Source organism: Meleagris gallopavo, chromosome 5 (genome assembly GCF_905368555.1).
Source record: "Meleagris gallopavo chromosome 5, MGAL_WU_HG_1.1, whole genome shotgun sequence".
NCBI classification, from domain to species: Eukaryota; Metazoa; Chordata; class Aves; order Galliformes; family Phasianidae; genus Meleagris; species Meleagris gallopavo.
This window is the reverse complement of record NC_139408.1, coordinates 23,261,450-23,286,560: the sequence shown is the minus strand read 5'-3', so window position 1 is coordinate 23,286,560 and position 25,111 is coordinate 23,261,450. Positions and strand designations below refer to the sequence as shown.

At 50.9% G+C, this 25,111-nt stretch overlaps 2 protein-coding genes across 5 annotated transcripts in view; both read left to right on the top strand.

The window, feature by feature from the left end:
• The window catches only part of CREB3L1 (cAMP responsive element binding protein 3 like 1), a 43,241-nt gene extending 26,354 nt beyond the window's left edge, over window positions 1-16,887 (top strand). The window contains exons 3-12 of one of the 3 annotated variants that reach the window (XM_085224735.1): window positions 453-613; window positions 2,291-2,390; window positions 3,308-3,465; window positions 3,616-3,765; window positions 4,544-4,602; window positions 6,702-6,770; window positions 9,012-9,111; window positions 13,073-13,193; window positions 13,615-13,861; window positions 14,268-16,887. In XM_085224735.1, coding sequence (XP_085080861.1) covers window positions 453-613; window positions 2,291-2,390; window positions 3,308-3,465; window positions 3,616-3,765; window positions 4,544-4,602; window positions 6,702-6,770; window positions 9,012-9,111; window positions 13,073-13,193; window positions 13,615-13,861; window positions 14,268-14,304 — 1,202 coding nt within the window. In that variant the 3' untranslated portion in view covers window positions 14,305-16,887. Of the gene's footprint in view, window positions 1-452; window positions 614-2,290; window positions 2,391-3,304; window positions 3,466-3,615; window positions 3,766-4,543; window positions 4,603-6,701; window positions 6,771-9,011; window positions 9,112-13,072; window positions 13,194-13,614; window positions 13,862-14,267 lie in introns of all 3 variants that reach the window. The other 2 variants (XM_085224736.1, XM_085224734.1) reach the window with 2 other exon arrangements.
• A 6,808-nt stretch (window positions 16,888-23,695) lies between these two features.
• The window catches only part of DGKZ (diacylglycerol kinase zeta), a 37,523-nt gene continuing 36,107 nt past the window's right edge, over window positions 23,696-25,111 (top strand). Inside the window, exon 1 of one of the 2 annotated variants that reach the window (XM_085224732.1) lies at window positions 23,696-24,040. In XM_085224732.1, coding sequence (XP_085080858.1) covers window positions 23,859-24,040 — 182 coding nt within the window. In that variant the 5' untranslated portion in view covers window positions 23,696-23,858. The remainder of the gene's footprint in view (window positions 24,041-25,111) is intronic. The other variant, XM_085224733.1, reaches the window with a different exon arrangement.

Below are 25,111 nucleotides of genomic sequence, written 5' to 3'. Positions count from 1 at the left end.
GCTTTTGTGCTCTCCAGCTCTCTAGCACAGAGGCAGTGCTATTCTTGGTAAAACACCTGGCAGCTCTGTGATGCTGGCCATGCTGCCTGAGAAGCCAAGCCCAGCATCCTCCTTACACTGAGTTCTAAGTATAAATAAACTCCAGAGAATGAGACTGAGACATCAGTGAGGGAGGAAACCCCGCAGCTGTCTTTGAGCACATCGGCTGCACAGGGAGAGCAGAGCAGAGCAGAGACACGATCCTTCTAGCTCTGTCCTGTCTCTGCTCTCCGCACACTGGGGGTTTGTTCCTTTTTGTTCCCTCTGTTGTGGGCTTGCACATGCTTGTGTGGTGACAGTGCTAAACTTGGAAAGGCAGCCTCCCCAGATGGGGGGAAGCTGTCTGCATGGATTTATTTTTTTTTTTGTCCTGTTCTTACTAGAGTTTGACTCTCACGTTGTACATGTTTCAGAGCTGGAGAATGGAGTGTGGTCTCTGGGGCCCAAGCTCTGCTCCATCATGGTGAAGCAGGAACAGAACCTGGCTCTAGACCCGCCTGAGTCCCAGCTGGCTGCCAGCTCCAGACCTGTGTTGAACCTCAACCCTCTGCAGAGACTGCCAGTCCCCGAAGAGGTGAGCCCATTGAAGGTCCATCGGGAACTTGGGCTCTCACACAGTGGCATTCCTGTGATGTGGACCCAGCTGTGTGACTGCAGGGTCCTGCTAGGTGATTAAGCTGCCGGCCGGACAGAAGAAGCCAGAATATTGCATCATTTATCATTCCCCTCTTGAAATAGCAGTCAGAGCAGCACCAAACCTTAGGCTAGCTAGAATTGCCTTTTTGATTCCTGCAGCGAAGCTGCAGGATATCTTACCCTTCCAGAGAAAGTGATGGAAGGAAGGTTTTCTCTGGCACAGGAGGTTTTACAATCTGGGTTAAATACAAGCATATTTTCTTGGCACAAAACCCAAAGGCTTTTAAGCTTGCACATGCTGGAGGCCTCTCACATCCAATCTGCCAGTATTTTTGTAGCCACTCTTTTGCTTATTTTCATTGACTTAGGATTACATTTTTCTCAGAGAACAGTGTCAGTTAATGCTATGCCAATGACCCAATTGCTCTTGAGTATAGACCCCTGCCCTGCCACTATCTTTTTCATGGCTTTGGGCTTATCATATGGCCTTTCACTTTCCTCAGTTGCTTACTGGAAATGGAAGTCCTAGTCCAGCTCCTCCTTTGCATTTTCCTATGAGGCAATGGGAACTATTATTTCTAAGGAACAGGAGGCCAAGTCTATTGGTCATATCTAAGTTCTTATAAAGTCTGTTTGTCTGAAGAGGCTCACTTACTTATACCACTAGTATGTGGGAGGCAGCTGGGGGCTCTGTTTGGCTGTCCCTGAGCCCAGCCGTGTTGGAAAGGAAGGTTTGAACACAGATCTCAGCTATCTTGTAGCAGCTCAGTAGATAACAGGAGAGCCTCCCTGGGGTTCACTTCCTTCATTCACTCATGCTGAGCATCTTCCCACTTAAACAGCCATCCAAAACAAATGGGTACTTCCAGCCAAAACTGTGCACAAACTTCCTCTACTGTTTACAAAGCTTGAACTTGCTGTGCCCTTGAAGCTCTGCTGTGTGTTTGTGTGCTCGGCAGCCATACCATGGTGCTCTCTCAGCTGTGTTTACTGTCTGGAGGAGTTTGCAGTGTGTCTGTTCAGTGTAAAAACTCCCCCAGCCTGTGGTGGCCTGGGGGCTGGTAAGCCAGGGAGCTGAGGGGCAGCACAGCCCAGATGGAAGAAAAGTACTCTTTATTTAACTCCCAATCCTCTCCAATTGGAAACAGCTGCCCAGTGGTCCTGCTGAAAGTCATGTGAGCAGGATGGGGTTTTGTTCTGTTTTCTTTTTCTGCACAATATCTATACTCCCATTTCTAATGAAGACAGATCAAAGGGGCCCTTCCCATGGTAACGCAGAGGTTGGTTTAAGTTGCATTGTCTGTGTCTAGCAAGGGAAGAATTGCCAAGTCAAAAGTACCTTTTGGAGGTACTCAGTACACTGCTTGGCAGTATACCCGTCTGCCACTGCTGATTCTCCTGCAAACGTGTTTGCACTCTGCCTGCCCAGCAACACAAACTTCAGGAGGCGAAGTTTGAACTCCTGGTTGTTGTTGTGTGTAGTGAGAGGCTGTCTGGGGGCAGAGCTGTGATATGGAGTGGAACACAGAGTGGTGAGCACTGGCTGTGAATAGAACTGGTGGGAGCACTCTGAGCAAGGGAAGTGACAAAAACTCTTTCTGCTTCTTTTCCACAGACTCCCATTGAAATGACTCCAGCACCTGTGATCAAAGCTGAACCCAAAGAGGTGAACCAGTTTCTAAATGTACCTGCAGGCAAGAAGACAGAATTTGCTGGTAAACCTATATCCTTCTAAATTACTCAGATACAGATCACTACTATTTCTATCGTTACTTAAGAGCAGAACCATATATATGAGATAGTACTGGGGTACAGACCAATAGATGTGGGGGGCATTGTAAATTTTCAACTCAGATCAGCATCTGGACCAACAGCAACAAGCATAATTGTTCAGACAGGGACTCCCAGGCAAAACAGGCAATCACAGAGTTGGAGATATGCAAGACTGCCTTTAAAATCCTCAGAGGGACTGTAGCGTTATCCAAAAACAACCATTTGAAAGTCAGGAAGTTCAGGATCCAGTTTAATTTGAAAAAAAACCAAGTATATGAAAATCCACCGATGCACAAATGAAAGCTCTATGGGAACTTCCACTTTGCCTCAGAGAAACACTTCTTAGTCAAATTCTCACCTCCATTAAGGTCCCCAGGGCTCTCCAGTACAAAGTGGGGACAGTTTTAAAGTGCTTGGCAGCCAGCTGAGTAACCAGAGTCGCTTTTGAACAAGTGTGCTGTCAGGTGTGCGAGCCCTGTGGTGCTTTTGGAAGAGCTCTTCTGCAGAGCACATGTGAACAGGTTATGGAACAAAACATCATGGACTTTGTACTCCATTTTGGTTGACACCCGGTAACGTTAATGCTTTGTAAATACCACCAGTGTTTTGGCAAACCCCCTGCCAGTTTTCTGACTCCTGCAGTTCCTAGTTTAGCACATTTGAGGTCAGTCTCATCTCTGTTTTGGGCAAAGCTCAGTCCAGCCTTGTTCTTATATATACCCCATCTTATGAGATTTATTGCTTTCTTCTTTCAGTCCTGCTTCAAGGCAGTGCATTTTCCTGTTGCTACTTGGCATCTGTGCCTGTCCCAACAGGCTGACATGACAGCCATTGACTTGCTATCCTTATTTCTCAGTAGATGACCTGGTGCAGATGCCTCCAACTCCGCCCAGCAGCCACGGCAGTGACAGTGATGGGTCCCAGAGCCCTCGGTCCCTGCCTCCCTCCAGCCCAGCCCGACCTGCTGCTCGCTCTTCTACTGCCATCTCCTCCTCACCTCTCCTCACAGCACCACACGTAAGGAAGCAACAGGATGTCATAGTGATTCAAGGCTTCTTGGTGCTCAGAGGGGACTGGAAGCTTTCTGAGGCTTGTAGGGTGGATTCAGGTGTTGTTAAGGAGTAGGACTCCTTGCTGTTGCTAACAGCTGCTTTCTGTGTGTTTCAGAAATTACAAGGGACCTCTGGCCCGCTGCTCTTGACTGAAGAGGAGAAACGCACCTTGATTGCTGAGGGCTACCCCATTCCTACCAAGCTGCCCCTCACCAAAGCAGAGGAGAAAGCACTGAAGAGGGTCAGGAGGAAAATAAAGAACAAGGTGACTGCAAAAAAAAACCAAATCATGCAGTTCCTATGATTCCAGAGCCTCACCTGACCTGCACTATAGTTATCCTTGCAGTGCAGCTCAGAAGAGGTGGGATCCTGCCTTTGATGCACTGGCACAAGCCTCCCAGCCCACAGTGGTACTGTGGATCATCTGTATGCATTCTGTGCATGCAGCTATAGCTGGAGAGTGTGGCTTCTAGCCCATCTCCTGTGAGTGCGTGGCCTGTGATGGGGCCCACAAATTAAAGCATCAGACCAACCGTCCTGGTCAGGCGTCACTGTGGGGGCAGGGGAACAAGAACTACAGCATGGTGTAGGACATGAGTGATGCACAGAGCTCATTAGCCAGGCAGAAGCTATCAGACTTTAGACTGATTAGAAAGCATCTTGTGGGAGAAATAATGAGACCCTGAATTAGTCACCCAGTGACTCAGAAGTGGTCTGGGTCAGAATCTGCCCAGATGGCCACAGCACATACCGTGTGAGTCAGAGGAGTTCAGAGCAACCCAAAAGATGCTCTCAGCAGCAAGGGGGGTCAGGCACACTGCAACAAATATTTGTGGTCTATAGGCCAAATAAGTCTGCATGTCTGCAGCATCCATTCCTCCCAGTTTTGGCCTGGAGTCCAATAGGAATGGCAGACTGGAAGGTGACTTCCCCATTTACCTGAGGGTGCTGTGTGTGCAGAGAGTGGACAACATGAGGGGGCCAAGAGACATGTCTAGATGCTTATGGTACTGACTGCTCTCTGATGGCTGCCCCTCTCACAGATCTCTGCTCAGGAGAGTCGCAGAAAGAAGAAAGAATATGTGGAATGTCTAGAAAAAAAGTAAGTTTCTTCTTCTCTGCCTTATCTTTGACAAAGGAGCCCTGTCCCTTCACCGTCCCTCTTTCTAATGTGCTTTTGACTCTGATAGCCCATGTGATCCCATACATATGTAGTTATTCTTCCCCACAGCACCTGAGCTCAAAGGTGACTGAACCAGGGTCAGGGGTCTCTCTTACTACTTTCATTATGGTATGAGGATGGTCATATGTGCTCTAGCCAGTAGTGACATCATGGTCAGTTGGCTCTTTGAACCTCTCCTTACCAAGATGGTGAAGTTTAAAATGCCAGAGGAGTATGAGGGATTTCCATTGTGTCCCTATGAGACTCAGTACCCACCCTTGCCCTGAGGTGACCTATTTGACAGTGGGAAGTATTCAGCAGTCACTGGGCTTGCAGTGGGACTGTAAAAAAAGCATATTTTCAACTCAGAAAACTACTGACTTGCTCAAAAAGTACAATTCTTTGCAAGACTGGCTGCACAGAAGTTTGGTTTGGGATCTTGCCCCTACTCCCCTCCCTCCTAGAAATCCTCTTGCAGGATGGAGAATGCTCTAGAAATCTAGTGTTTCCAGCTGCTTAGTTTGGCTGGTCCTCTGCAGAACACAGGCCGTTTTGGCTGCCCACAAGGTGGGATTTGGGATAAGAGTCACATTTCCCCACTAGAACTGCTCCTATTCTGTCAGTCTCATAAAAAGTATGTCCTCCTAGGGTACTGAATAAAGCTTTTCCCCTTCTCCCCATGAAGAGGACACACAAGCATTTGGTAACAAGGAAAACCTTGCACCATTATTAACCACACCCTTTTCCCTTCCCTTCCCATCCCCCTTTTCATACAAAGGCTTTTTTTTTCTCCTTATAACCCTCAAATCCTGAATATGTGATGGGGATAAACCCACGGTGACATCACATAACAATGGCATATGTCAATGAGGGTTGAAAATAACTCCTGAAGTTCTGATCCTACGGTCCTCTCTGTACCAGCATTCCACGCAAAGCAAAATGCTGGGATCCAGCTGCAAGCTCACATTTCTGTTTAAATACCATCTTTTTCCCTGTTATTAACACCACCTGAGATCAGCAAAATGGAAAAAAAATCCCCCAAACCCAACCTTAATTAACTCTTCCTGCTGCTGCTGTTTGTTTATCTTGTCTAAGTGTGCAGAAATGCTAAATGAAAACAGATGACTCAAGGCCCCTCCAAAATCTCATGCCCTTTCACAAGCGGTGCCTCAGTGTTCATGCACGAGTCCAGGCATTGCAGCACATCACCTCCAGCTAGTGTCCCACACGGACACCCACATCCCTCAGAATGGGGCTGGGGAGGTGCTGCCCTTGCTGAAGCAGCAGGGCCACAGCAATCAATCTGTGGTGGGGCCTCTTCCCCAGACGTGTATGTACTCAGTGCTTTGTTACGCTAGCGCATTGCTGGGACAGATGGCTTTCAAACAATGCCAGGTTTAAATGTGAACCAAAAGGAACATTTGATGATTTTTTTATATAATTTTTTTTTTAATGTATCAAGTCTTTCGTCAGCTTGGCTTTCTGCATGAACTGGTTTGTCAACATCTGTGCTTGGGCCCTTCACCATTCAGCACCACGCTTTTGCTACAAGCCCGGTTTTTGCACGGAACGCCTGGTTTGGAGGTAGTGCTGGAAAGCCCAGCATCACCAGGCTGTATCCCTGCCGTGGAGATACTCCCCTTCGCCTGTCCCAAACGCAACACTGCGCCTTTCCTCTCCAGAGCACTGGGAGCAGCCTGCAGGTTCTCTGCTGCCCTCAAGTGCCCACAGTAAGAGCTGGCCCAGCATTTGTGCAGAGCTGCCTAGTTCCAACTGCGAGGCACCCAGCCTGGCAAATTTTTGGTCTCAGAGGAAGAGGTGTGAGAATGCATACCTCCTCCCCCCTCCTCCCCCCCGGGCCTTTGGCATGCTTCTTAGGGAGGTTGGAGGCGATTGAACATTTGGCTCCAGGACCACACGTGGAGGCAATGGATGTGGCCATTGAGCCTGAGCCTTCTCAGTGCAAGAGAGGCAGGGACTGCATCTGCTTCCTCTGTCCCACCTGTGTAACTAACTGGTCGTGGGTCTTATTCCCACAGGGTCGAGACATACACGACAGAAAATAATGAACTCTGGAAAAAAGTGGAGACCTTAGAAAGTGCAAACAGGTAAGGGGAGCTAAACCTGACCTCTCTGTGGGTGTGCAACAGAAGGGAGACCGAGGAAGCACTGGGGCAGGAGGGCAAGAAGTCAGCCCCCAGCTGCTGGTGTGGTGGGTGCGCTCGATGAGGCACTGGTCTGGGGCCCATGGCAGCAGCAAGGCAGCTGGGTTTGCTTAGTGAGCCTGGAATGTTTGTGTTGGGACGGCCAGGCCACGCCACAGCAAAAAGAGGGAGGGAAGGAGTTCTCTCCCATCTCTTCCTTCTTGTCCTTGCAGCCCTTTGGGCTCACCATTCTTTCTTGTAGCCCTCCAGGGGTCTGATTGTCTCCAGGGCAGATGATCTGAGGGAGGCTACCCACACCAGGTCCTCAAACCCACTTCTTCTGTTCTTGGGCTCTTCACAAGTCCTGGGCTTTATGCAGCTGTTTCAGGTTTCTGTTGAGAAACAGCTGAACAGACTAGATGGGAAAGCTGTTTCCTCTAATAAAGGCAGAGATCCCAACTCCCACCTCATCCAGGGCAACTCCCTCTAGTTGGCTTTGGTGGGAACTGTGCAGCTCAGCCCCACAGCTCTTGTTTGCCCTGCCTTGCCCACTTGAACAGCTAGGCTAGAGGAACTCCCTGCAAGCCTGGAGGATCTGCTCCCATCTGCTGCTGCTCCTGCAGCCCCAGAGCAGGCCCTGGCTCCTTCCTTCAAGTCTCTGGTGAACACTTGTGCTTATAATATGCAGAGGTAGTCAAGAGATCACCAGGAGAAATTTACTTCCTTTCAAGCAGATAAGAAAGACTCATGCCTTTGCTGTGGGGATGAGCAGCAGGAGGAGAGCCCAGCCCTGCTTGCTCATATTAGGTACAGTTAGGTACAGCAAGGACAGGGCTGGTAAGAGAAAAGTTCGTTTCTGCAGCCCTGTTTGCTGCCGCTTCAGCATGCAGGACTGTGAGGCACTCCTTGAGGATCTGCCATTCTCTTCTCATCTACAACTGCACAGCCATGCCCCCAGCTTCATGCCAGCCACTGCTGCTTGGACTAGGGAACCAAGGTGTGCCATCTGCTGGTGATACAGCTGCCTGGCACAGTCAGCCACGGGGCACAGGTTGATGCCTAACCTCCGTGGGAACACAGGCAGCCCTTGGTGTTGAAAAGGCATGAACCCCACCCTACAAAATCAGAAGATTGGCCTAAAAGCTAGGGATTATTTTTCCTCTTTTTTTTTTTTTTCCCCTCCCTCAGAAAACACACTGTTGTTTCTAATTGGGTTTGGTTTTCAGTCACTACCAGGGGGATGCTCTGGTGCCTCTTTCCACATGTATAAGGAGCAGAGGAGGATTTGGAATGAGATAAATCTGGGATTCTCCTGCAACCTCCTGGCTCCAGGACTTGGCATTTTATGAAAGTTCATACATATTTACATGAAACAGCCAGCAATCCCAAGGGGAAATGCTCAGTAGTCCATATTCCAGTAATTTGGAGCCCTTACTACTGTGTGCTCTGCAGTTGGGCTCCTAAGATTTCTTCATCAGCCCAGTGAAGATTTTGGTGGCTCTTCATACTACACCTACCACTGTTCTGCGTTTATGTGCTGATGCCTGCATTCAGTTAAACAGGGCAGAGAGACCTCAATACATGTTCCTATTGGAGCAGCCAGAGAATGAATTAATCATTGAACACTACATTTGGGCTTTGCCCACATCCCTCTGCAGAGTTTGCCAAAACTGAAGAAGCTGGAGGGGGAATCAAAACTGCTTGTTTCCCTCTCCACCATATGGTTCAGGACACAGGTTGAGCTACAGAGCACATTTCTCTGAGTGAAATGGGAAAAGGCAGGCTCTTCTCAAGGTCTGAAAAGGCTACAACATTCAGCCTCCAAACCAGAGCTTGATGGTAGCCCAGCTCCACAAGGCTTTGAGAGATGACTGGCTGAAGCCCTGACTGAATGGGATGTTTATAACTGAGGGCAGTTGCAGTGAAAACTGTGTTGGATCTACCCATGAGCAGAGTTCTTCGACCTAATAGCGCCTTGGGGCATTCCTCCCACAGTTCCTGCAACATTTCATATCTCAAACCTTTTTTTTGTTTTGTGCTTCTCTAGCCTGTCTGGTTGAATAACTTGGGCAAACTATAGCAGTGAGGAGAAGTTTGTTTTTACAAGAATCAGGGTAAATTATGAAGGGGGTAGTGAAAGCTTTCCATCATTCACTAGCTGTTGCCTCTTTATCAAATTCTGATTTGGGTTGTTTCCTGTTCCAGGACTCTGCTTCAGCAGTTACAGAAGCTGCAGGCTCTGGTAGCAGGGAAAGTCTCCAGACCTTACAAAATGGCCTCCACACAGACCGGGACCTGCCTAATGGTATGAGTGTCATTTCCATCATTCCATTTCACCATGCTTCCCCAGACAGCTCCATCAATCTCTGTTCCTGCCCTCTTTCATACTGTCTAACACTGTTGCCAGTATACTTGCTTTCTCCTCATGTGTTAACAGTACCAGAACTGGACCATGTCATATACATGTCAGTAGTGTCAGTTCTTTATGCAACAGTATGAGAATAATTCCTGTGTTTTCACTATCTTATTATTTTGTGCCAAACAGTACTTTGTTTGCTCTTCATTAGCTATTGGACATTCATTTAAAAAAAGTCTTCAATAAGCTCCTATCATAATGGATAGACTTCTTTTTGCTGAGTCTGTAATACTTAACATCTAACTCAGCAGGGTGGACAAATTTCTTCAGCATGCCTACCAGTGGGCATTACCTTCTACCTATCCGCAAGAAATGACATCTGCTCTTGCTATGCCTGTACATCAGACATTGTTAAATCCAGCTAGAATCTTTCTAATTTGCATGTTAGCTAACCAAAATTATTTGGGTTCATCTGTTGGTTTTGATAGTCCATTTGCCTTTCATTTCTCATAGTGAGGGATCATAGTTAAGCAATCTTGACTTCACTGTGGTGCTGTATGACATGCCAATGTGTGGCCTAAGTGAGTCAAATGCTTATTTTTCATCCTTTTTTTTTTTTTTTGGCCAGAGAAGAGCACTCTGATCCACGATAAAAATACAGCCTCCAACCCTGTGATATCTTTGCAGGATTGTCATGATTGCTTGTGATGAATCTATCAGTTATCAAATTATCTGTATGTGGTTATCACTTCTATACCATTAACAATCATACAGATGAAGAGGTGTTTGCCCAATTTTCTCAGCATACTGTTTCCTGAGAAGTTCCCCCTCCCTTCTTTCAGTTTCTCCTTTCAAAATCTGCTCAAAACTTTTGCTACTCTTCGCCGCCTCCATGTCAGATCAGATTTTACTGACAGATTTTCTTTTCTGTTCACTGCTTTGTTGTTTCATTCCCAAGTTCTTTCCACATTTTTGGGTGTGACCCCACAGGACCCAGTGACTCATTGCTCCTTAATGCAACAGCTCATCAGAGCACCATTGGCTCCAGCAATTCTTCATTGCTACTACCTGAAATGAGCAAGTCCAGGAGAAGCGCCTTCCAGACATCCCCAGTGCCATAAAAACTGATAAAATACCTAATTTAGCTTCCCAGCAATGTCTTATCTCTCTTAACTGCTCCCTTCATTCCACAGTATCGCAGCCCACACACCAACTCTCTCAGGCTTCTGAGCTTTGAAGCATTTCAAGAATTTGTAATTTGCTTTTCTATCTTTGGCCAATTCCTCTCATCAGCCTCCTAGTTCCCATCTTCCATTTCGTCTCCAAATAGAGCACTCCTTATCAAGACAGATATGTAGAATAATCATGCCTTGCAGCATGGGCATGCAGCAGAAGACCCTTCTCTTCTCACTCTGTGCCTTTCCTGCTGGATATTTTTCTAGCTAATTCCTGAAGGCTCCAGCAGTGAGCAGCCCTCAGCTCCCCTAGGCAAAATATTACAGCATTTTATCTTTCCCAGTTAAAGCTTTTGGATATCTCATCTAAATCTTCCTTGCAATAACTTAAGTTTATTGCAACTTACAGTGGGCACACTGTAAATAAACAAGATCAATTTACATTTTTTTGCAGCTGTGTTTCACATGTTTGAAAGCTGTTATTTAAGTCGCTTCCTTCAGTCCACTCTGCTAAATCACCAGTTTCTTTTATCTTCCCTCATAGGCTGAGTTACTGGATCACTGCTTATACTCACAAACCTCTTCCAGGCCTTTTCCAATTGTCCCCTTTTTTTTTTTTGGAATAAAGGAGTCCAAAACTGGGTACAGTGTTCACCTGAAGACCTATACAGAATCAACAAGCCATTCAGGAAGCCTGTTCATCCACTGAAGCTGAGATTTGCCCTTCACAAAGTGATACACCCACCTTGTGCATCATCTTCAGTCCCAGACCTGCTTCTGCAGAACAGCTGCCTGCTCACTTGGTGCTGTTTCTTCTGCTAATCACTCCTACCACCTTGCTGATCTCAGTGTTTGTCTGCATGCATCTCCCTGCTGTTCTCTTCAAACATTTCTCCCCAGTAGTCAAGATTGCTCCAAATCTGAATGCTGACCAAAAGCCAATCTGCTCATGGTCTCTCCCACCTGTAGATTTGATACTGACTGACATACAAGTTAAGCTCTAAAATGTATCTTGCCAGAGCCACAGATACTCCATCTTCTACATTCTCCCAGCTTAACAATGAACTATTTGTCAACTACTTCTGAAGACACTTTTTAAAACAAATTTTTCATCCACCTTTCCAACTGATTTTGTAGTAGTTTCCTCTAGACTATTTTTCCTCACTTTTAAGATGTCAGAATGAGGAGGTATTCAAAAATCAGGGACATGAATGATACTGAGACTCAAACCAAGAGTTACTGTTATGAAATATTTTAGAACTCGAATTAGAACTGAATCAGAAAACAGAGTTAAACTGAAACAAAAGACTAAAACAACACTGTTTTGCAAAGCCTCATCTGAACGCCTTGTTAAAGCAAGCTGTTGAGTATACTGCTCTCTCCCTGACATAAATCCTGTTTTATTTTAGAAGAGAAACAGAGTCTAGCTCTCTTTTATGAATACTGTATGGTAGGCTGTGATAAATCCAAGCAACATGTATTCAGAGGGTTTTTAAAAAAAAAAAGCCTTGTTTTTGTGGAATTAGGAGTCTAAATGCCTTGCATTCCCAATATGATGTGTCTAGTGACTATGTTGTCCATAACTGGTTTCATTACTTCAAAATCAGTCATGGAAAGTCTGGAAAACTAAACTTCCCTTTACATAGTATGGTATCCCTGTGCTATCATTTGATCTTCTGCATATTCTGGAATCCACTGGTGGTCCATATTAGCTTGAAATACTAGCTTCTGTGTGTTACTTAGACATGGCTATTTCAAAATACTTGGCTATTCCAAAAAGTAGTCAAGAGATTGCCAACTGTCCCAACATGTATTCCCATGGGAGACACTTAGCTGATTTGTATACATGCTGTAGAAGTCATCAGCAGATGCACTGCCTCTTTAGATTTGCTCTGATCACTACACTGATCACTACACTGGAGGCAGCTATGAATATACTACCCTGTGGGTGATATATTAATGTGGGTATCCACAGTGTTCTGGTAATATTCATATTGGAATTCAGGTAAAAAGGATTTGGCTCTTTATAACTTCCCATTTGCTTTGTACTGTTAGCTCCCTTAATTAAATGGAGTCCCTTTCCACCAAGACAGAACTTACAGACAAGTGCAAAACTACCAGAGGGGAATTTCCAGGATTTCATCTGCCTCTCTCCTTTCATTGCTGTCCAGTAGCTCTGACTATTCTGCCCACAGCCAGAAGACACGTGGCCCAGAATATGTGCATGCCAAGCATAAGTTGATCTCTTTCCTTGGACTCTGCCCATGTCATCAGAAGTTGGGCTGCTGCAGTTCTGCTACCACTTCTGTCCTAGTCTGGAGAGTAATTTACTTCCCTTTGTAATCTGCTGTGGTATCTTATAGATGTCTCCCAATGAGCTTGTTTACTTGCAGCCCACTGCAGCTCCTATTGTGCTAATGGCCAGATTCCCTGTGAGCAAGGCAGACATCATCTCTTCCCTTGTGCATCCTTCCTTCCCAAATTGTTCCCTAGCTGTGAGCATCTCTCACCAACTGGACAGGCAAGTTCTCACCATGGAACTATAAAAGAAAAAGAGCAACACAGGGAAGCTTTGAGCGCCCCTTCTTAGATTTCCAGTAGAGATTAGCAGAGCAAGTCCTTCCATCCCTGGGGGAGAGCCTGAATACATGCTCTCACACAGATGTGCCTGTGTGCTGAGAGGGGGTCTCATTGTTGTTAGTGGCACTGACTGCCTGTTGATATCTCCTCACTAGGTGCTGGTGCTCTGCTTCGTTCTCATCCTGGGATCCCTGATGCCCTGTCTCCCAGAGTTCTCTACAGCATCACAGACAGTGAAAGCAACACCAGCGCCAGACATTTATACAACTAGTAAGAGTGAGTCTAACGTGGTACCTCCCTTTAATCCTATCAAACTATTTCCAACTTCTCTCCTGCCACATCTGTTTCAGGGGTAGTAGCATTGACCCTCCAGAGCCTACCTCGTTGGATGTTGCTTGGTGGGATTCCTGGCCTGTCAGTGGTATGATAGCAGCACGTTGTTTGGGCCTTTGTTTGTTTTCATGTAGTCATTCTCCCAAATAGGAAAGGCTGCAATATGAGGAAAAAGGCACAGGTCAGATCGCCTTCTGGAGAGGTGGTGTGTCCTGGGTAGCATTTGCCTCATAAAGCTCACAGGAATGGGGTATTTTTCAGAGCAGGACAAGGCCATAGCTGGATGAGCATGTGCTAACCAACACTATGACCCTTTGTGAGAGACCTTAACCAAATTATTAACCTATGCTCTCTTTGTTTCCAGTTCAGTCACGGAGCCTCTTGTTCTATGATGAGGGTGCTGGTTCCTTAGAAGAGAGCTATAGCTCCTTCCTAACCATGGACCATCCTGAGGGGTGGGAGGTTGAAAAAGGGCAGTCTGACGAGCCAAGGCCTCATCTGGCGATGACACATGAGACAGCCAAATATATGAGCAAATCCCATCTGGAGAATCCTGACCAGAACCAAACTGACCCAACTCTAACCCACCTCAAAGAGCAATTTCATGAGAGGTAAGTAGGTGGGGACCACAGTCTGAGCTCCAAACCACAGTATGATATCTGGGAGGGACAAGCAAATATGTCCCCTTCACTGCAAGCTTAGAACAACCAAACTCCCTGCAGCAGGCAATTAGACGAGCAGCTGCAGGAGGCCAATGCTGGCAGAGAGCATAAGACCAAGTTTGTTTTCAAGAGCAAAAACTTGGAACTCTGCAGCAATATCCCACTGCTCTAAACAAGAGCAGAGTGGGATGATGCAGGTGGTCCCAGGTTTGCTCTTCATTCAGTGGCCCAGGGAAGACCTCCATCCTGGTTAGAGCATAACAGCTGGGCAGAGAAGTGAATTTGCCTAGGAAACTGCAAAAAGCCTTCACTGATGCCTTTGTGTTTTGTTGTGTTTTTTTTTTTTCCTCCCCAGGGAAACAAGCTCCAGTGAGACAGCTGAATACTTGTAGCAGCTGCTGGACCTCAAGGCCTCACCTGTCTGATCGCAGGATTCCCTCCTCACTGACCAACTGAGGGGACTTGGTGGGAGAGGACACTGCATTCAGACACTCCTAACCTGGCCTTGAGTTCAGCTCATTCCCATTCCCATGACCCCCTTTGGTACTGATTCCTTTGAGAGGAGTCACAGGACTGCCAGAACCAGTAATAAACGTCTGACGAAGTCCTGAGACACCTTCTTCTCCTGGCCTTATCTCCTGCTTGAATGAGCACTACCCTATGGGTGTGGGCTCACCATGGAATGGAGGGAGGTCAAGAGTAGGCCCTCAAACTGTTCAGCTCACTCCCCAAAGCCTCCATGGGGGCTGTCCCTGGGCGTGTACCCCTCAGCTACATCAGATGCACATGAAAGAGAGAGTTTTACTGCTCTGCTTAAGGGTCTTTGAAGTGGGTGATGCTGGGACTGGAGAGTTGACTCTGGAAAGTTTGAGCTCATTCCTTCCTCTCCTTCCGCCTCCATCAAGAGAAAACCTAGCTCTTCCTTACTCTAGTTTTCTCTTAATGGATGTGCCTACATAACTTCCACACCAACTATCTGCAAAGATCTGCACACAAACGGAGTGGGGGAGACAGATCCCAGATCAAGATAAACCACCATGAAAGTTAACTGGCAGCTTCTGGGCAACCAGAACTCTAAAACAGGGAGAAGTTTTTCCCCACAGCCCAATTCTCTCCATCCCCAGCACCTTTGCTTTGGCAGAGGTGTTTTTTTTTTTCCTTTTGGTTCCCAGCTTGGGCCCTACAGTGTGGTACTAATCAGATCAATGTTTTCCCACTTCCTATTCTACACATCTCCTGCTTTGAGAGGGAATGAGAGAAATCCACTTTCATGACCCTATCACAGCTCTCCATCCCCAATTCTGCCTCATGCCAAATGAGATCTTCCTAAGAATCACAAAGGAAAAAGAACCCTGCAACCTATAGAAGGGCTGCCATAGAGCCATAAACCCCTTCATATCCTGATTTCACTGCTGGTGCCCAGTAGTGTTGTGAACATGCTGGCATCTCTGGAGACTGTTACTTCTGCCAGGAAAAAGGTAGCACATTTGAATTGGCCAGAGTCATCAAGGACTCTGGCCAATTAGATCTCCTCCAGGCTAAGTGCTGGCACCAAAGATAGCAGCCTCTTCCCATACCACCATCAGGCCAGACTTTCCAAGTTTAGTGCTTGTAACACTATAATGCAATGGAAACTACCACAGCATAGGATAGCAAAGTCTTTGGCTACAGCAAATGAGGACAAACCCAAATGCAGCAGCTGTAGCTACAGAAATGAAGTGGGAGGAGGAAAAAAAAAAACAAACAAACAACAAAAAAACACACAACAAAACAACCTACACAGCCTACCTTCAGAAAGCCTCCCATAGTCAGGAATCTCTGTCAAGATACCCTCACCTCCACTGCCAATCCTTAAATGAGGTCTGGGAAGGGGTGGATCCTGGCTCCACCCCTTTCAGGCACTCAGGTGAATTGCACGCAGCTGAGCTCCCCTGGGCTGGCCCTGCCTTCCCACCAGGTGCTCAATCACTGGTTCAAGCCGTGACTTAGCATTTCTGCTACAGTGCTGAAATGACTTCATCTCAAACGTGTTCCTTTCTCTTTAGCATCCAGTCATCCACTTCTCACCCTTTTTCCTCCCTTTCCCTGCTGAAAGGCCCAGATGTCTCCTCCCTCTGTACCCTCAGCTGTCCTTTGCTAGAAGGACAATGTGGGACTTGAATTTCTGAGATCTGGGACGCAGCAGATTGCATATGGGAGTCTCTGTGTGCTCCGCTAGATCTCACAGCAGACAACCTTGAAGCTTGTTTTGCTTTAAGTGCCCTGCACTCAGACCATGCTGCCCCAACTTCTCCACCAGTCTTGCCCCCTGCTCAAGAACTGGAAGAACTGAGAGAATGGCCCTCACATCTCTCTCTCTATGCCCTCTTTTGAAAACTGCTTTTGCCTCAGAAGCCGCTTAGCACAAATTTGGACACAACTAGCTGCAACCACACATGCTTGGCCAGTGGGGTGAGGAGGAAGAAGGCCTTCAGCACAGCTCTTCTCAAGATTCACACAGGATCACCAGATACCAGAGTGCTCCCGATCCTCTGCCTCTACCCCAGCACAGAGAACCACTGCCGGGTCCAAGCACACCCTCCTCCACCCCAGCACCTCCACTGTGCGTGTCCCCATGCCTCCCACTCCCACCGTTGTACAGAGACCAAGAGCAGAACTCGTTTGTACATAATGAACCTTATTTTGTATTATTGCCGATCCCTTAAGATATTGTATTTTGGAAACTCTCAGATCCTATTTTCAGTATTGTATTTTATTAAGAATTAGTGCGGGCTTAGCACCTATGAACTCCTTTCTTGTTAGCAGCTCACTTTCTCCTTATACTCCAGTAGCCTCTTCCCTCCTGTTTTTTGTTTCGTTTTGTCTTGTTTACTTGTGGTTTTTTTTTCAAGCCATCTTTTCTCTTTCTTCTATCACTTGCTCTGCATTTGCTTAGACAAGCAAAATAAAAATAAAATAAAAAGATGCAGCATCAATCCTGGGTTGACGGATCCCTTCATTCCAGCATGGTTGTCACAGCTTCTGATCTCATGCTCACCAGATGTCCCATTTGTTGTCTGCATGTGGAATTGGGTCAGTGCTGGGAGCTCACACTCAGTGTTTGGGCTAGAAGCAATCTTGCATGTTTTAGGTCAGTAACTTGGTACCTGATGGCCTGTTGATCTGCACCTCTGATAGTACATTTACATCTGTGAAAACTGGTGTGAAACTCATGGCAACAGGGGTGTAGGAGATTAAGTTTTATTCTAGAGAGCTCCTGGTGGGTTTGTTAGGATTTGGACATTGAAATGACCACAAATGGTCCAGGCAGGAGTTATCTGGACTTTGGAGAAGCTTGAACAAAGCTCCTAAGAGGACGATTTCTCCAGCATTGACCCTTTTAACACTGACACAGTTGGGGAAAGCAGAACTCCTTCCATCAAATCTCCTTTCATCTAATCCTCTCTATTCTGCAGTTTGCTGGATAGCATTCTGAGCTGCTCAAAATAGGCACATTAGGATCTTCTGATCCTTGCTGTGGCTCCCAAAATGCAGCCAGCTAATCACACCTCCCAGTTTGACTACAGCAAGTAATTAAAGCAGAATGAGGGAATTAGCAAAGTGAGAAGGCACCTTCTTTGAAGTCACCTTCAGCCTTGCTCAGTTACACTCAGTGCGCTCCAGATATCCACAGCCCCCTTCTGCCATGCCAAGTCAGGTTCTTTCCCATCTGGGATCATGTTGCTGATGAGCCCATGTATTGCTGATACATACAAGCCCTGCACAAAAGAGTACTGATGGAACACAGTCTTCATTTTGCAGAGATTAGTTATTCCCAGCCATTCTCTGTTACCAGGCCAACTCGGAAAAAAACCACAATTGCCTTTGCAGCTCACCACTGCAGAGCAGGCCACTAGCGATTCATGGGAACACTGATGCCTTACAATAGGACATATGCTATTGGAGCTCTTGGTAGAACATCCCCACTTTCCAGGTGCACTTTGTTCCTTCTGGGTGTCACTGCTTGGGGCTGTATCTGACTGTACTTCTTGTACAGATCCATTGTGAAATATGCAGACTTTGTTCCTGCTCCTTGGCAAGGAGCTTTGGGTGCCTTTGGGGGGAACAGGGTGATCAAGCCTTCTCACAGCCTCAGGCTGAGCGTCCTTTAATCATGTCAGAGCTGGCACCTTGTTCCATGTGGGTTTTCTTACCTGCCGGAGCTCTCTGCCTTGTGCCTGATGAAATTGCCCATCAGAGGTGCAGAGCTCTCTGCACCTTGCTATGATCCATGCAGGGGCCACTCAACCTGCAAGCAGGAGGCACCAAACTCACACAGGTTCCTGTGGGAAGGCCAGCCCCCATCTAGCAGCTGCAGAGGGGAACAAAGCCCTTGTGGAGGCTGGAGGGGGTGAGTCACGCTGCAGGAGGGAATGGGCTCCCCGCAAGTCACGACTGCACAAGAGAGCAGCTGGGGCAGAGGATTGACTGCACCATGGGTCTGGGAGGCACACAGGTCCTCTGGCTGGGAGGCAGCTGCTACAGACCCTCAACACCCATTTCCCCATGCACAGCAGGTTGAGGCTCAGCATGTGATAAATCTGGGGCAGAGCAAATCAAAAGCAAGGGTGCCAGGCACATGCAGGAGCTCTGCAGGATCCCTCAGCCCAGCTGACATGGCTGGGACCGGGGCTACCGAGCACAGCCCTAGCCCAGCACACACAGATGATGCAGTTCTTCTGCTGGGTATCCGTGCTCAAAGCTGGGGAGCCCTGCCCCAGGCAGATCTCACCCCATGAAACAGGGACCCAGAGCTGAAGGTCCTTTGCTCTGCTGGGGCTGCTGTGCAGGTTTTGGGGTGCCTGTTGCACACAACTGCTTAGGGCAAGCAGCCTCGGCTGTGAGAGACCACGGCTGGGGATGCCTCCACGCTCCTCTGCCTCCCGGCCTCCAAAGGGTTAAGTGACAGTTTCAAGTGTCTCTAAGGTGACACTGCGCTCCCCGCAGCCCCCCTCCCCACGCACACGCTCACGCTCGCTTTCTGCTTTGTCTTTTGAGTGCTGCTGCAGGATCGGTGCACAGGCACCTGCCTGCCTGCCTGTGCTGCTGTGGTGGGGGTCGGTAGGAGACGTGCCGGGCCCCGGCACTTCAGGCTCCTTCCTTGGCCCCGACACGCTTTCTCTTCAGCCCTCTTTTCCTGCTCCTCCGAGTAGCAGCACTGACGTCTGCTCTCCGTCTGCTGTTCCTCCTCTCCGCCGTGTCAGGGCAGCGGAGGCAGACAGAGGCTGAGCCGCGGTGGCTGAGCCCTGCAAACTGGTGCTGAGAGGCCGACAGACAGCACTGCAGAAAGTTGGGCTGCCGCTGCACTGCTTTCCGTGTGACTGTGCTCCCCGAGGAGCAGAGCCCTTCCAACATCTTCCTAAGGCCCACAGGCAGCCAAGCAGAGTGCGACCCAGCCGGGATCAGCACCTCACTCCACATGGCCGAGGGGTCCAGCTGGAGAGAGCTCACTGCAGGCAACGGGGACAGCGAGGGAGCCCTGGGAGCCACGGGAATCATCCCAGGATCTACAGACCTGAAGAGTGCTGGGCGAAAGCAAAGTTCGGGCCTCTGTGGTGCAGAGCCAGTGTGGGACAAGGTGAGAGGGGCGGCGACAGCGGTGGAGATGGAAGAGCAGTTCCTGCACTTGGCCATCAGGAAGCAGGTGTCCTACAGGTAGGAGCCCCGGGCTGTGCGCAGGGGTGCTGCGGGGCCTGGGCTGGGTGTAACAGATGACTCTTTCATCTGTCAGGGTTGTCATGGGGTTCACGCCCAAACTCCATTCCCAGAGCTGGGTGCTGCTCATCTCTGTACTCTTTTCCACAGCTCTGTCCTTGAGTAGATAAACAGGGAGCTCCCAGCAGGGAGAAGTAACGGTGATGCTGAGGTAAGGAGCTGAGGCTGGAAAGCCTCTGGGGCTGGCTGCTGCAACAGAAACATCTGTTCCGGCTCTGGGCTCCTCTGCTGGTGTCATGGAGCCCAGCAAACCACCGCATAACAGTGTGTCCTGCAGCACTTGGAGTGCCAGCTGTAGGGATTTGAGGCCGTGGTGTGCAGCTCTGTCCCGGGGAAGATTACCTACACTTTGGGGCACACTCGCTCACCTCCCGGCTCAGTGCCCATGCATGCAGTGGCTCTTCTCCCCCTTTGTGAGGGCAATGAAGCAAACTAGGACCAAATTGCTCTCTAATCCTGCGGTAATGGGAACTAATGGGAAACCGAATTAGTGCCTGCAGAGCAGGAGGGCCCTGGGCTGACTCATTCCGAGCATTCATTACTCTTGCAGTGGGTGACAAGCAGGGGCTGGGTGGCAGTGTCCCACCTGATTTAGCACCTGGCTACAAGCTGGGGCCGTGGAAGTGCTCCTGGCACAGCCTGGCCTAGGGGCTGTAAAGCAGAGGGCTGCCTCCACCACCACTGAGATGAGGGATAGCTACACCAAGTGCGGGAGCAGAGCAGGCTTTTCTTCCCTTAGCTGTCTTTCTTCAGATGTTGAGCGGATTAGCCAGCTGCAATTACCCAGCCTTCACCGGGGAGGAAGGGAGCATATTGCAGCCTAATTTGATCAGCCTGAATTCTCTCCAGAGCTGTCTGATATCACAGGGGAATGTTCACATCCTGCTCTCTGCTCCATGTGTGCGCAGGAGCTGGGCGGATCTGGCAATGAGTCCCATAGAACCCTCTGTCCCCACAGAGGCATTTCCCGAGCCCCAGTTCAGAGTTTGGAGGCCCTCTTCCATGGTCTGGTTGCCAATCACCAGAGTCCTCAATGTCACACGGAGGTGGAGGCCGTGGTGCTCCTGCTTCCGAGCAGCCCACTCCTGCTGGGACTCATTAGTCATCAGGAGGGGAAGGTGGCAGGAGCCGCTATATAAAGGCTTTGAAATGAGCAGAAATGATATGAAGCCTATGGAAATAAAGCTCTTTCCATAAATAGCTGCCGTTGTGTATGGAGGCGCCTTGGGCGGGCGGATAGATCTCAGTGCTCAGGTTATATTTAGGGCTTTGAGTAGCAGTTCCATGCCAAGCTTATTAATGATGCTGGCTTGGGCAGCAGCTCTACAGATTCTGGGACACTTTCCCTGCAGGGAGTTGCCCCCACAGTGCTAGGAGGGCCTCTGCTACCCTGCACCACAGCAGACCCTGAGCAAGTGCTGGGCCTTTGTGCCTCTGCCCTCACTGCTCAGCCAAGGAGTGTGCCTCATGTCACATTAGCTCCTGCTCCAGTGTGCCACAGCAGGGCAGGAGCAGTGTGCAGAGCAATGGCAAAGCACCAGTGCTGCTGGGTATCTTTGGGCCGGGATGATTCCCAGCAGCACCCTTGAGCTGGGCACTAGCATGGGGCATTCGCACATCTTGGGTGCTTTCTTGCCTGCTTTTGGACTGAGACTTGCAGCAGTGACCTTCTGTTACCACAGCCACTCCCGGTAGCGCAGCCTGCAGGGGTGTTCACCGAGAGAGGAAACCACACTGCAGGAGTGCTTGTTGCTCAGGGTTCGCATGCATGACAAAGGATATGCTGGGAGCCGGACCTCCCCTCCTGCACTCGCAGTTCTGTTCCGGCCACCCCCACGGGGCGGCAGCGCCTGGCAAGGACACAGTAGTAGTCAGAAGAGCGGCTCCCGAGCCCCTTACCTGAGATACCACTATGCTCGGCATAGTCCCCGGGTGACAGATAGGATGCAGGCAGTGGGTAGGATGAGCTGAGCATCTCACGCGCTGTTCCGTGCTGAGCTAAATATAACCCAGAGTGGAGCAGAGGGGCTTTGTTGTGGAAATAGCAAAGGAGGACATGCTGGGTCACCACAGCAGAGCAGAGGGGAGAGGAGGGTGGGCTTGTTCCAGCCACTGCACTGGGACACCAGGAATGGGGATCTCTGCGTGCCCCAGGGGCAGAGGGGTGCAGCTCTCCCATCCCAGCTGGGCAGCGCAGGAGCTGGGGGAGAGCCTCAGCTGAGCTAGGGGAGCAGCAGTAGGGCAGCCAGCCTGGCTCCCACCTGCCGCCCCACTAATTGCATTAGCCAGACAGTGCCGAGCAGCATCATTGAATTGCCATCCATCCCCACCGCGCTGAGCCTGCTCTGCCAGCACAGACATCTGTCTCTGTGTCCCCACACAGCTTGGAGGAGGTGGTTGGCAGCATGTTTGGCTTGGGTAGCTCGACCAGGCAGGTGGCCTTGGTGGGAGAGGGCAAGTGGATAACCCTTTGGACTTTGTGTAGAACCCCTGCAGTTTCACATAAAGAGAAGGACTTGCTTGCTGGGCCTTTCTGAGAACTCTGGGATGGCATGAGACTTGGGAGCGTGTGGCATGGGGAGGGACACTGGGCTGGGTGCTGCGGGGCAGGGTGTGAAACTTGACAGAGAAATGCCCACAGCAGAGTACGGCACACTGAGCTGCCCTTGTGCACACAGTGGCAACAAGGCCATCACCTCCCAGTGCTCAGGTGCTTCACTCAGGTGCTTCCCCAGGGCCCTCCACAGAGCCCAGCAGGGGACAAGCACACTGTGACCTGATAGCCAGCCCAGGCCACGTGAGGAGAGCTGGCTCAGGCCACAGGCTGTGAGAGGAAGAGCGTGGTGGCGCTGGCCGCAGTGACAGCCGCCCTCGCACTTCCAGGAAGTGCGGAGAGAGGAACCAGGTGGAGGGTGCAAACAAAGCAGGGCCCACGCCACCACCACCGGCCGCAGAGTCCTGCCAGGCCCTGCCCTCGGGATGACTCCGGAAAGCGGCTGCCGGTGGAGGAAGAGCGAGCATAAGCCCCAGGCTGGCTGAGCAGCACCCGCCTGTGCTGCGGCAGATGTGGCGGCACCGCTCATGGGATGTCCCCCAGAGCCCCGTAGGGACTGCAGTTGTGAGGTACCGCTGGGATGGGTGCTGCGCTGCGCTGGGGCTGAGTGCCGGTGGCCCCCGCTGCACTGCGGGGTGGGGGGAAGGCTCCTCCAAAGTTTCCTGTGCTTTCCTAGCTCCTCACCCGCAGTTACCTCATCTATCCCGGTGCCCCTGGGTGTGCATGGCCTCACCATTTGGGATGCTGGAGGGTCGCACTGCTGAGGGGCACATAAGATTCCCCCTGGGCCGGCAGCTGGAAGCCCCCATCTGCACCCATCAGGGCACCGACTTCAGGGGCACACGGGCACCGTGTGTGTGGCTGCCCCCAGGGCCAGGGGCGGGGGTGGACCTGCACCCTTTGCAAGGTGACGCTCGTGCCTGGCTCATTTGCCATGCAAAGAAGGCTGCTACGTTCCCACCGCTCTGAGGAGCTGCAGAGCGGCAGTGACGCAGCCGGGCTGTGAGGCGCAGCACCAGTGCCAGGGCGAACAATGGGAGGACGAGGGAGGCCCCACTGCTGTCGCCGAGGCTCTTCCTGAGCGCGGGGGCGGCAGCGGGGCTGACACTCGGCTTCCTGAGCCCTCAGCACAGGGCCATGGCCGCTAGGGCCTGGCTGGGGCACCCACATTCAGTGACACTGGGACTAAGTAAGTTTGGGACTTGGTAACACTGGAACTTGGTGACACTGGGACTCGGTGACACCGAGGCTCGGTGACACTGGGAGCTGGTGACGCTGGAGGTTGGTGACACCAGGGCTAGGTGACACCGAGGCTGGGTCTCCGTCCCCTCGCTGCAGTCCCCGGTGGTGACAGCAGCCCTGTCCCAGGGCGGCAGTCCGTGAGCCCGCGAACGCGAGCAGGGCTCGGGGCAGCAGGTGCCGGGCGCGCGGCGCCCGGGCGGCGGCAGGAGGCGCTATCGGGCCGGTTCGGCCTCCGGGCCCGCCGGTGCGCGGCCGCACTTCCTGCCCGGCCGCCGGGCTCGGAGGGGCGGGCGCCCGCACCGCCTCCTGCCCGTCCCCCTCGGTCCCTCCCCTCGCATGGAGCCGAAGCGCGGGGCGGCGAGCCGGTAGCGGCGGCGTCGAGCCCCCAGCCCGGCCATGGAGGCGACGGAGCCTCCGCCGCCCGGCGGCTCGCCCTCGTCTTCCTCCTCCTCCTCCTCTTCCTCCGCCGCCGCCGCCTCCGGGCCGTCGGGCGGAGCCGATCCCGAGAGGGGGCCGCCGCCGCCGAGCCGCCGGCACAGCAACAAGCGCTTCACCGGCCTCAGGCTCTTCGGGCGCAGGTGAGCAGCGGCCGGGACGCGGCTCCGCGCTTCTCCCGCCGCGTCCCGTGGCCTGCGCGGTGCGGGGGGACTGCGGGCAGCGCCTGCCCCGCGTGTCCGCGATCGGAGCGGCGGAGCCGCGCTGCCCACCGCAGGGCCCTCTGCCGGGTCTGTTCGCCGTCGGTCCAGCTTTTTCTAGCCCGTCGTGTGCCTGTGGCATGGTGCCGTGCCGCGGGACGTCCGTCGAGCCGCCTGGAGCATCCGACACGGTGCTCTCCTAGAGGACGGGAAGCTGCCAGGCAGTCTCCCCCGGCCCACTGGCTGTCAGCCCCGGCTTCGACCCGCAGTGCTGGCACCGGGCACTGGAGAGGATGTTGACCCCACTTACATAAAACATGCAATCAGCTGAGATGAGGTGCCAAAGGGACGTGGCGTGCTGATAGAGAAGATGAGATTGTGTTCTCCTCCTTTTGAACTATTGGCATGGATAACGGGAAGCTGGCTATCACTGCCTCGTTGACCACAGCCTTCTCCCCATAGAAGTCAGAGTCCCATGTCTGGAGGTTTGTTTCCACGTGCCCAGCACCGCATGTCCCCATCCCCATGCTCACACCTCGCGCTTCAGCTGCAATTTCAGCAGGCTGTCAGCACTGGAGCTGTGGAAGCTCTGCGCTGCTCCCAGAGAGCCCCGGGACCACACTTTGGGCTTGCTGTCTTACCCTTACTGAATGTCCTCCAGAATCATGGCATTCGCTTGATTTTTGGGATGCTCAACCCATGTAAGCCAAGAGATGTCTACACCATCCAGAGATACGTAAAAATTAGGATAGATCAGTTCTGAAAGGGATTTCTGGGGGGACTGTCTCGCCCAAACTGCCTCATCCTTCCTGATGTCACTCTGCTGACCATGAGCTTGTAAGCATCCTTCTTGTACGGGGGGATGAAGCAGTATACAGCGCTCTCAGTGTGGTTTCACTAGTGCTAAATAGAGGGGAAGGGCCCCACTTTCAGCCCCCACAGCACGCCCTGCGAAGTCATACAGGAGCTGGGAGTGAAGGGCTTACAAGGTCGCTCCACCCAGTGCAAGAGCTG